Source organism: Hydra vulgaris, chromosome 03 (genome assembly GCF_038396675.1).
Source record: "Hydra vulgaris chromosome 03, alternate assembly HydraT2T_AEP".
In the NCBI taxonomy this organism is placed as follows: Eukaryota; Metazoa; Cnidaria; class Hydrozoa; order Anthoathecata; family Hydridae; genus Hydra; species Hydra vulgaris.
In genome coordinates this window covers 66376324-66389687 of record NC_088922.1, presented here as the reverse complement: position 1 = coordinate 66389687, position 13364 = coordinate 66376324, and the positions used below count along the sequence as shown (strand labels likewise).

General features: G+C 28.3%; 1 protein-coding gene across 1 annotated transcript; it reads right to left on the bottom strand.

Annotated features, from left to right (window-relative positions):
- Nucleotides 1-9290: 9290 nt before the first annotated feature.
- LOC101235290 (uncharacterized) lies at nucleotides 9291-10312 on the bottom strand. The gene is made up of 2 exons (XM_065794021.1): nucleotides 9822-10312; nucleotides 9291-9735 (listed from the first exon to the last, which is right to left on the bottom strand). The coding sequence occupies exons 1-2, from the start codon at nucleotides 10310-10312 to the stop codon at nucleotides 9516-9518; spliced, it is 711 nt and encodes a 236-aa protein (XP_065650093.1). The 3' UTR covers nucleotides 9291-9515.
- Nucleotides 10313-13364: the final 3052 nt, after the last annotated feature.

Sequence of the window (13364 nt, the reverse complement as noted above, 5' to 3'; positions counted from 1 at the left end):
AAATATGATGTTCTCAATGCATTATTTGACATCACGAAAGTGAATGGCCAGTGGTTATCCTCGGAAGATAAACGTCTATACCACCTACAAAAAGAAAGTAAAGGACAGGTGGGGTACTCAACAGGACAAGTGGCAAGTAAAGAAACCATTCACCCTTCCAAGAGAAGGAAAGTCCAGTCTGGAACAGCAATACCTTCCACATCACAAGTCCTGTCTACCACAGACAGTGGTACTGAATCTGAAAACTGCAAAAGTAAGAGTGAAGATGATGAAGATGACGACGGTGATAAAGACGATGATGAGGACACTCAGAAAAAAACTAGAAAGCACTACAAAAGTAAATTTGCTGTAAGTATGGTTACATCAAGTGGAGTTTCCACAAAGAAAGCTGCTAAAATATGCAATGTATTATCACAACAAGGTATTGATATTCCAACTCCAAGTCAATCAGCAATTTACAAGTCCATATTCAAAGAGGCAGGTAAATTAAAAAAAGAAATGATACAACAACTTAAAATGGAGCAGTGGTCCTTACACTTTGACGGCAAACGAATAGATGATAAGGAATATCAGGTAGTTGTACTTCAGAATGAAAGAACTGACGTGAAACTTGATGCACTGCGTTTAAAAGATGGCAAAGCTGAAACTGTTGCTGAAAAAATTGCCAAACTTATTGATGAATACAATTTGTGGAATTCAATTAAGATGATCATTACTGATACAACAAACATCAATACTGGGAAGAGAAATGGAGTTGTTGTGAAGTTGCAACGTATGTTTAAATTAAAGGGTGTCACAATACCACAATTTATCGGTTGTCAGCATCACGTACTAGACAGGATTCTCCGTCTGGTGATGAACGAAGAACTTGGGGGTGATACCAAATCTCCAAACATTGAATACCCATTTGTGTCTGAACTGTTGAATAAGTATGATGAACTGAAGGATAAGTTTGTGAATGGAACTGTAGAAATTCTTGATAAATCAGGTGGAGAGACGATATGAAGTTTTTGTACCATTTAACAAGAGTGTTTAGGTTCTATGAAGAACAAAGAAACTTCCCTCTGATTCACTTTCAGAACATTCCTAATATGAGCAATGCCAGATGGAACTCAAGAGCCATTCTCGCCATTCTGGCGTTCATTCTTATGCCTGAAGCGAGAAAGAATTTGGAGAAGGTTTGCAGGTTCATTTCACATGAGTGGGCAGAACATTGGTTTAGTAGTCAAAAGTACAATGACAATGACTTCAAGAATTTATCTGATGTATTGAAGCCTTACAAAAAGGCATTGCAGTCATTCAAAAATCACTGGAAGAAAGAGCCATCCGTCATCGACATACCACGAAGTAATCAGATAGCTGAACGTGCAATCAAGGTGATGCAAGACCTGTATGCTTCCTGCAGAAAGAAAGACAAACTGCAACTTCGATTCATTCTAAGTAATAAGCGCTAGACTCTTTATGAGACGTGAGCATCATGTGACCCATGTACTAAACACAGTAGGCCTATAGAAACAGACAGTTATGTATATTGTTGTACTAGACGCTTTGATACTGTTAATTTTGTAATACTTGTATAATTATATATCACATAATGTTTTTTGTTATATCACAGTACATGTTGCATAAATAAATAAAATAACAACAGGAGTATGACTCTTACAACATCTTCAGCCTTTAATATTCATTTACTGTACAAAAGTGTACCTATTGAAAATTCGATTTTTTGGTTTTGGGGTGACCTTTTTTCAAAATATGTCAAAATGAAACATCTATTCGTTCTTTTTACATAAAAGTTCATTGAATTACGATACAGGCCTAGTAGGTTGCAAAAAAGTCATATCCCTAGTGTATATATATATATATATATATATATATATATATATATATATATATATATATATATATATATATATATATATGTATGTATATATATTTAATTATAACAAAGTTCCAAGTCTGTTCCAAGCTAAGTATTGCTTCCAAACTACAGCTGAAGGCTGGCCAGCGAGTTCCGATTGGCATAATTAATGTAACGGGATTCAAGAGTTGAAAGGAGTAACGGACATGGAGAATTCTATCTAGGCGTAAATTAGAACGGCGTCTTTGAATGCAAGTCGGTATTGACAATTTTATTGAATCATCAATTAAAGGGGAATTGGAAAATATTACCAAATTTTGAGAAGATTTATTGATGTTATTCTTTTCTCAAGAGAGCGTAGCCTTGCTTTTCAGGGGTCTTCGCAACGTATGGTGACTCAAAAATGGAAACTTTTTAGGTATGATAGAATGGCTTTAAATGGGACTCTATTCTAAAGGAACACGTTCTAAAAGTAGCTGAGTCACTAAAAAAAGGTGAAAGATTGCAAGTATATTACCTCTCAAATGATTTCCAAAATGAGTTTATTGCAGAATGTTCTGATTTTTTGAGCACCACATATAAAATTGTGAAACGATTTTTAAAATTTCTAGATTGTAGTGACAAAAATGGTTCTGAAATTGCTCAAATGATTACAAAAACGTTAGAAAGTAATGCTATTCCACTCGATGGTTGTAAGGCTTAAAGTTATGATAATGCGCCAAATATGTCATGGAAATACTAAGGAGCACAAGCAGTATTAAAAGAACAGTGTCATACTGCTGTGTTTTCTCCTTGCGGCTACCAAACACTTAAACTATGTGGAAAGCTGCTGAATGTATTCCGGAACCCATAACCTACTTTGAAACTATGCAAACTATATACATTTTATTCAGTTGTAGTCCGAAGAGGTGGGAAATACTATCTAAGCGTATTGGTTGTTCCCTTCGCGACATATCTGGCACCAGGTGGTCAGATCAAATAGAGAGTTTCAAACCATTTGTATCTCACCTTCCAGGACTAAAGCTGGTTTTGGAAGACTTGATCCAGTTATATCTTACTCCAAAATATAGGAACGAGATTCGTGGAGCAATGTGTTCCATCAGTACCTTTACCTGCATCATAGTGTCAGTTGTTTGGCACAGAATATTATTTCTTTTTAACATTTGCAAAAAAGTCATTCAAGCCAGTAACGCAACTTTAGGTATGGAAGTTTCAAGCATAGAAAGCTTACTTTCACAACTAGTAGCTACTCGTGAAAGTTGGAAAGCAATGTGGAAGGAAGCTAAGCTTGTCGTATCTAGTCTTGATATAGAAATAAAATTGTTAAGGAACGATAGCAGAAACCAATTCCACGATAAAAATGTGGTTAAAATGAGTGAGGCAAATCTCCATTGGAATCCCAGTTCCGAAAGCAAATATTTTATGTAGTATTGGTTAATGCTATTAGAGGACTAGCAGTTCGTTTTAGCACCGCAAAACAGATTTTTGAAACTTTTAACTATCTTTGGAACTACCAAAAAATGTCAGAGGGTTTATTACATGACGCAGTTAATTTCGCGAAAAAATAATCTAAAGACGTAGTCAGTGAAGACTTTGTGCAAGAAATGAAATACATAACAAGGATTCACAAATCCAATTTCTGGATAAAACATTTGGGTGCACTGGAAATATTAAATGCTTTGGCATAGAAACTAGAAAAGTATATCTCCAAACCTCGGTGCTAGTTTGAGGATATTTCTTACAGCACCAGCAACAGTAGCAACAGTTGAAAGAAGCTTAAACAAGCTTAAACTAATCAAAAATTATCTCAGGTCTACCATGAGTCAGAATCGCCTTAACGACCTGGCTAGGCTAAGTATTGAGTCTAACATTGCAAAACATATAGACTTTAATACAGTAATACGTATCTTGGCGAAGAAAAAGACACCAAGACAACCTTGCTTTAACAAAATTTCTATCATTTATAAATCTTTTTATTTGAATTTATATATACATACATATATACATATATATATATATATATATATATATATATATATATATATATATATATATATATGTATATATATATATATATATATATATATATATTTATATATATATATATGTATATATGTATGTATACATATATATATAAAAATATATATATATATATACATATATATATATATACATATATATGCATATATGTATACACACACACACACACACACAAACACACACACATATATGTATATACATATATGTATATATATATATATATATATTTTTTTTTTTTAGATTATTCACCTCCCCAAGGACTGAGGGGGGCCACTACAGTCGAGGAGGCTACTTATTTTATTTTTTTTTTATTTTATTTTTTATTTTTTTTATTTTTAGTTGTTATTCGTGGTGCAACCCTCTCTCAACTCTTTAACTCCGAAACACAAACCTTGCCGAGCAAGGCCGCTGCGCGCAGAAACTATGTTGAGAAACTAAGTTGTTATATATATATATATATACATATATATATATAAATATATATATATATATATATATATATATATATATATATATATATATATATATATATATATATATATATATATATATATATATATATATATATATATATATATATATATATATATATATATATATATATATATATATATATATATATATATATATATATATATATGTATATATATATATATATAATCGAGTAAATTATACAAGGTTTTTGGGAGTAATATTTGATGAGAACCTATCATGGAAAAAACATATTAGTCTTATTGAAGTCAAAATATCATCTGCTATAAGTGTATTATATAAATCTAGGGCCTTTCTTGATTATAAATCACGTAAAATGCTTTACTTCAGTCTTGTTTATTGTCATCTCTCTTACGCTAATATTGTTTGGGCTAACACACACAAAACTAAATTAATAAGATTACAGACGCTACAAAACCACGCATGTGAAGCGGTTAAATATTTAAAAAGATTAAAAAACCCTTCCCCTGTAATGAAATACATGAATGTGTTAAATATATCAAAACTTAATTCGCTTCAAATAATAATATTTATGTATAATTATGCTGCCAAAAGTATTTTCTGATATTTTTACATTGGCGTTTTCACAAAAATACAATCTTCGGTCAAATAGCAACCATAGCTATCAATTGATCAGAGTAAAATCACAAGTGTCAAAATTCTCAATTATTAACCAAGGTCCGTCATTATGGAATCAATTAAAAAATAACAATATAAAAAATTTGAAAAGCACTTCCTCTTTTAAACGACAAATGAAATTGCATCTCCTAAACTTCTAAAATATATGCGAGTATATTTATATATGTGTGTAAGTATGTTTGCATATGTGTTTGTGTATGTGTATGTGTACATATGAGGATGTATATATGAGTTTTTATTCTTCACCTAGTATTTTTCAGAAAAAATATTTTATTGTAAATTTACTAAAGTCATGTGGGCTTTAAATGTTATTAAATGTTATTGTAAATTATGTTATTGAGTTTTATTCTTCACGTAGTATTTTTCAGAAAAAATATTTTATTGTAAATTTACTAAAGCCATGTGGGCTTTAAATGTTATTGTAAAGGGGCTCTATGAAAAGATTGTGGTGACACCAGTCATTCGTATCTTCTTTTAGCCCCTGTCTGTTTTATATATATTCTTTAACGTAAAATTTTCATTGTAATTTTATTATTTTATTTTTATATAAACAGCGGAAAAAAAACAACATATATATATATATATATATATATATATATATATATATATATATATATATATATATATATATATATATATATATATATATATATATATATATATATATATTCATTGAAAGCCTTCGATACAATTCATGAAATTCTTTTTAAAAAATTAGAACATTATGAATCACTAAGAATGTTTTACTATAATTTATTTGTTTATTTAATAACTGTGTACATGTACAATGATAATGTACAGAGCTTTTGTAATCTAGGCTTTAACAGCCAATTTATGTTAAAAATAAGTCCAACTTTGATTAAACTCTTCAAGTGTTTTTAGAATCTACAATGTTTTGATCTAAGTTATTCCAGCTGTTAATAACACGGCTTGTTAAGAAATAGAACTCTTTGGATTTTTAGTAAATTGTCTATGAAGCCTCATATTGTGATCTCTCGTATTTGAAGCTATTAAAACAGGTGGGTATAATGTTAAATTATCTTTTTTTTTTACTGATCTGTAAAGTTGGATTAGGTCATTACGTTCGCGTCTTTTTTCAAGAGTCGTTAATTTAAAGTAGGTTAGTCTCGTTTTATAGTTTTTTCCTTGAAGATATTTTGTTCGTGTTGCGTTTATGACTAAGTTTTTATTAGCTTTACCAGACACATAATTAACTTGACTAGACCATTTTAAGTCGTTTAAAATCATAATTCCTTAATCTTTTTCTATTTTGGTTTCTGATCGTTTCGAATCATACACTGTGTATATATAGTATATATACACAATGTATGATTCAGTATATATTACATACTTATATATTAAATATATTACATACTTAGTATTTTTGCTACCTAAATGCATGCGTTTACATTAGCTAACATTAAATTTTAATAGCTATAACTTTGACCATGTCATTAATTTGTTTAGATCTGTTTGAGTATTTTTTATGAAAAAGCTATTCAACCAATCGCATACAATTTATTGAAACAGATTCATAGTTTTCATTAAACTTAATAGATATAACTTGTGGAGTGCCACAAGGATCCATACTAGGGCCTTCACTTTTCTTAATATATATCAATGATCTCTACAAAGCCTCGAACTTAATGACAGTTATGCTTGCTGGTGATACTAATCTTTATTAAACAAGCAATGAACTTACAATACCTTTATATTTTTTTTAAAACTAAAAATACTTTTATATTTCTAGTTTTTTTAGAAATATAAAGTCCTCTTACCCATCCCGTAATTATTTATATATTTGAATATTATATGCATTTTTTAACATTACATACTTACATGGATTTTGATAAATAAAGTTGGTTTGATACCAGTCATATTAAAAACATTCTTATGAAGAAGCTTATTTTGAATAAATAGATTGGAAGATTAGTAACATTGAAAAAATCCATTCTAGTACCAACAAACTACTTGGCTATCGCTTTCATTTTCGAAAAATCCATGCATTTTTTAACATTACATACTTACATGGATTTTGATAAATAAAGTTGGTTTGATACCAGTCATATTAAAAACATTCTTATGAAGAAGCTTATTTTGAATAAATAGATTGGAAGATTAGCAACATAGAAAAAATCCATTCTAGTACCAACAAACTACTTGGCTATCGCTTTCATTTTCGAAAAATCCAGCTATTTTACTCACGGCCGTCAACTTAATAATGACAAGTGGCAAGTAATTTAAAAAAATATTACTATGGAGGGATAATATCGACGTGAATAAAGCAAAGTCTTAGCTCTATTTTCAGCGGTTCTCTGTGACAAGACCTCATGGTCTACTCGTTCTTTATCTCGTTCTTTATCTTTTAACTTCTTAACGCTTTTATTTTTACTTTTTACTTGTATTTTTTTTTATATAAAATTTAAAGATTGTATATATATATATATATAATAATATATATAATAATATATATATATATATAATAATATATATAATAATATATATATATATATATAATAATATATATATAATAATATATATATGTATATAAAATATAATAATATATATATAATATAATAATATATAAATAATAATATATATATAATAATATATATATATATATATATATATAATATATATATAAATATAATAATATATATATATAAATATATATATATATAAAAATATATATATATAATAATATATATATATATAAAAATACATATATATATAAAAATACATATATATATAAAAATACATATATATATAAAAATATATATATATATAAAAATATATATATATATAAAAATATATATATATATATAATAATATATATATATATATAATAATATATATATAATAATATATATCTCTCTATATATATATATATATATATATATATATATATATGGTGGGGGTAGGATCCAAAAAGATAATTGCACCAGCATATTTTTATCTTTTCCATGGCCCTGAAACTAACAAAAAAAAAATATTTTGGTAACAAATCAACCAAATGAAGTTTTTGTGTGTAATTAACAAAAAAAAGTATTCGTATAATTAACAAATAAAGTAATGGTGTAATATAATATTTTATTAAAGCAAAAAATAAATTAGTAAAGGTTTTTTAATAAAAAGACAGCTTTGACTAGATTTAACCCCAATGAAGTTAAGTTTTTAAAACTTTAAAAAAAATACACTTTCAAAAATTACATCGTGAATTTTTTTTGTTTCAAAAATAATGACGAATAAAATTATTAAAAAAAAACAAATAAACTTACTCTCGGTTTAAGTATCCATATTTGCCACTATAATTTATTTACTTTAAACCCTAGTAAAATAACATTGCAATAAATATTTTAAAAGAGCCCCCCCCCCTCTACCTCCTCTCCGCTATTTTCAAAAAACAGATATAAGGTACCAAAATAAAAGACTTAATAAATTCTTATTTGATCTGTCAAAAGTTTTCAAGGCTGCGGTCATTGTTTATACATTGTTTCGAATTGTAGTTTTAATGATTTTTTTCATACCTATCTTAAAAATTTCAAGAACTATTTTTTACAAAATTTAACGTGCGTGTTAAAATATTTAATTATAACAGAGTATTCAAAAATATGTTGTTTAAGATACGTTGTTTAAGACACAAAGTCTTTTTGAAAATTTTTTTTTTGAAACTTTATAGGAGTTTGTTTTTGGTTCAACTTCATTGGTTCAATTATAGTGGCGTTCGCATAGAATTCTCGACAGAAGTATTGTAAGAACAAAAGAATTTATTATTTTAAAAAAAGAGATAGGTGAAATAAAATCTTTATATAAAAACTGTGCTAAAGTATTAAAATATCTGATAGAAAAAACTTGACACAAACGACATCTTTTTTAAAAATATTTTCTTTTCAAATTCACATTGTTCTTATTGTTATTAACTTTCAGTTTATGAACATTTAAAAGTTCATCAACTTGTATAATTGTTATTATTTTATCATCTTGTTACATTATTAGTTATTATCATATATAAGATATATGCTTTATACTCTTATAACTCCCTTATTTTACTTTATTATACACTATTACTCCTTACTTTTAACCTCTTTTAATTTGAGCCCTGCTAATTATATTTTACTAATTTTTCCTAACTGATATAATCTTTCTTTAAATTTGTAAAATGACAAATTTAAAAACAAATAATTTTAAACCTTTTGTTTATTAAAAAGGGTTCTCTCAGGGTAACTGAATGTTTCCTATAAGAATGTATATTAATATAATAAATATATTTTTTCTATAAGAAAAACAACTAAAAATAGAGAGCTACAAGTTTTTAAATATTATTTATCATTTCGGAATTTCAATTATAAAAAAAGAAAAAAAACCAATAAAAGTCGTTTCAAACACCATACAACACTTATAATAGTTAATTTGTTTAATAATATTTAATAGTCTAACTATAATAGTTAATTTGTTTATGTCAGATCATTACCGCATTAGAGCTTTACCCTGCAAAATCTAAAAGAACACTATCCCGCTTAAGGTTGCATGAACATCCAGTCTTTATTTCGCTTTGATATTCTTCCCACTCACCAAGTCTTTCTTTACCAACTTTATTTACGTCTCTTCGTAACCTCATAGTAGTGGTTAATTGCGTAGCAACGCCTTCTCCTCTCAAACATGTAGTATCTCCACAAACAACCTCATTTATGATTGGTGGAAATCTATATTTTTTTAATGTTTATTTAAATTAGAAGTAATTATAATAAAAGAAAACTTAACGTGTAAAAGTTTTAACGTGGTAAAATACCTTGTTTGAAGCATATTTCTTTGACCACATGTCTTTGCAAGGTAAACAACATTATTTTCTGTTGGCAACAGTTTCTGTGGATCATAACATGTTGTTAATACTGTAGTACTACCGTCAGCAATAGACTGTCTACGATACCGCGGTTTGTATATGTTTCCACAATGTGTTTCATTTAAAATACGATTAAGCTCGTAAACTTTATACCAAGCTTTTTCTGAAAGTTTTTTTTTGCACGAAAGTTTTGGAAGAATGTAACGAAGAAGAAGATCAGGGAGATCTTTACCTTCTGATTCGCTCAGCGCAAACAATCCAGGAAACACCATGTTAGCATTTTCATAAATAGTTTTAATATCGAGATATTTAGAATACTGTGGATATTTTATTTTTTCTTTGTTTGCGATTTTCTTTTTACTTTTATTGTGAAGTGTAAGAGGACTTTTAAATTCACCTTCATCTACTTCTTTAGCCAACGAAAAGTTTATTAAAACCATGAAAAACCAAAGGTTTATCTAAAATAAAATTGATTCTAATATATCACAAACTCGAAACAGTTTTATTAAATGTTATAATTTTCATACCAACCATCTTCATCGTCAAATATCAGGGTCATCAGTTTATATTATATTTATATAATAAAGTATGATCATTACTTAATCAAAACAATGTACTAACCATTTTTGTTTAAACTTTAAGAACAAACTTTTTCTCAAAAATGAAAAAGAAAAATATATATATAAATATAAGTATATTATACAAAGCTTTTAACAAGCGAAAAGAGCAAGTGATATTTAAAATACAAAAAATAATTTGGATACTATTAAAACATGTTGTTAAAGCCATTATGCTAGATAATTATTTCTTAAGTAATTAGGCTACGTGATTAACTGATTTATGTGCGGAAGCTTCAACTACAGTAAAAGCCCCCACACATAATTAAGTTAATTTTAAAGGAAGTTGTGACTAACAACTAAAATATTAAATAAAAAAGAAAAAAAATATATGGATAGCTCAATTAATTAGAACGTAAATAAAAATGTTCCGATCTCATTAAGTTATGTAATACTAGTTAGAATCCAATTTTAATTTTATTTATTGCTTTTATTTTTCTGTACGGAAAATAAAATTTTAATGCTGATCTTCCAACAGCGTGTAATTTATTAAGAAAAGTATTGTCATAATCACAAATTTCTAATCCTTTTTTTTTTTTTTTTAATTTTATTTTTTAGATGCTCCCAGAAGTCCTTGCGGTCATATCGCGGAGCACCGCGGGAGAGCATTTAACTAGAAGTTCACGCCTCCTTTCTTACCAATGTCGTTTATTGGGCTAGGGCCGGGATCGGACTTCTGGGTTCTGAGCCAGAACTCTAACCACTACGCCACAGCTGCTCCATCCGTATGATAGATTTGGTTTAGCAACAGATTTGAACAAATGCACTATAGTTAATGGTTAACAAAAATTCCAGATTTTATAAGAGCTTTGGAGATCGATTGAAATTTAGCAGAAATTTAGCTGGAGATTGATTGAAATTTACCAGAGGCGGATTCAGGAATTTTTATTATTTTAGTTAAATAACTTTTTGTCCCGAATTCCGCTAATTCCTAGAGAATATTATTCTTATTCCTCTTAACCAAGAACCAAAAGTTCTGAGGTTTGACGCCGGCTCTAGCTCAATAGGCGATATTGGTAAGGAAGGAGACGTGAACTTCCTAGATTACTTTTCCGCGGTGATCCGTGATAAGACCGTAAGGATTTCTGTGGATTTTTTTTGTGCTCCATCCTAATAACCACAGAAAAAAAAAAAAAAAATTAAAACGCGTAGGACAACGATGACTTAAAAAATCATAACTTTTACGTTCACGTTGCATTTGGCATTTTGATTTCGTAAAGGTGGTATTATTAATGTTTTATTAAATTACGTCTGTATTGACGTAAAATATGAAACTTTTCAAACATTTCAGAGCCATTGTCTGTAAGAATCAGACAGCTGTAAATAATGAATGCCATCGATTTAATTATTTTTCACATATTTTTTTGTATAATAGTTGCAACGACAAAACTAAAATATTTTGGACTGAATATTTTTTGTTCGGGCATGGCGGTACTTTGAAAATTGGACGAATTTTAGTCGATTTGCTTATTTTTGAATTACGTCATACTTTAAGAAACTGTAACTGGAATATTATTTATTTTAATAAGTACTGTCAACTTATTTATAACAGCCACCCACAAGTTTCACTAGAAAAATAAAAAATTATTTGTTCTATAGAAATCATAGACTAAAATTACAAAAATTGTGAAAAAGTACGAACTTTAAGAATCCGTAACTATTGAAGCCAACATAGCCACGCGGATTTTTTTACACCAGATGATAGATGTGGGTCTAGTCTTCCATTAAAAAAATCTCAGAAAATAGCCTTGAAAAACACGTTTTTGAAAAAACTATTTCGCTATAAAAACTCAAGAAAAAAATCCTAGCAATAAAGTTGCAAAAAAACTAGAAAACAATGTTGCAATAGTAAAACTACCTTGACAACCAACACTTGGTACCGAAACTACGCAAAGCACTTAAAACATATAATGTCAAAGTTATTTTTACAACACCATCTATTTTAAAAACAATTTTCTGTAACAACAAATCTTGACTGTCAAACAGCGTGTTCGTGTGGGGAAATTTATATTGGGGAAATAAAAAAGGTTTTTCAAACATTGGCATGCTTTTGGAGTAACTGAGCATTGCAGAGAATACCATGGGATATTAGGCTGGCTGCACCCAAAAACTTTATCTATAAATAATAACTATCATGAAGGGAAAATAAGGGAACTGCTTGAAATTAACTATGCGCAAACATCTCAGGAGGTTAAACAATCCCCGGTACTGCTTAACAGAAATAATGGGGTTGCTTCAAAGAGTTGGAGACCGCTATTTAAGAAAATCATAAAAAAGCAAAACAATTTTTATTGACGTCGTCTCTGTGATGGCTTCTCTGTGACGTCGTCTCCGTGATGGCTTCTTTATTACTTTCATTTTGTAACGGTTTTTAAAATTGGTATTTTACGTCTGATGATGGTCTATACAAATTAGACTGAAATATCACAAAAAAAAAAAAAAAAAATTAAATGTAAAATGTTCATAAAAGTGTAGACTGTCAGATACATAAAAAACTTACGCGAAATCAATATGAAAAATGAATAAAATATTTAAAAATATAAAAATTTCGCAAGGACGTATTAAGGACATTGTCTTTTAAAATCTGTCTATAAAATATTTGGACCATCAAACAGCAATATCAAAAGGCGAAAAATTTTAAAAAAACATCCGGTTAACAACTCTACTTTAGACTAGTTAAAAAGTAATTCGTGTGAGAGACAACCGCGCGTGATTACAAATAAAATCAAACATTTAAAATGATTAAAATTAAGGTCTTCCCAAAATCGCATTTTTGTTGCCCTCTATTTCTAATATTTATGACTATACAAACTTTATTTCTAATATTTATGACTATACAAACTTTATTTCTAATATTTACGGTAATCCGAACTCT

Excerpts from the sequence above, each read along its gene's own strand:
- LOC101235290 (XM_065794021.1), bottom strand. The coding sequence starts at position 10,312 with ATGGTTTTAATAAACTTTTCGTTGGCTAAAGAAGTAGATGAAGGTGAA. Across the intron at positions 9,736-9,821 it reads AGAAATATGCTTCAAACAAG|ATTTCCACCAATCATAAATG; the intron begins GTATTTTACCAC and ends AAAAAAATATAG.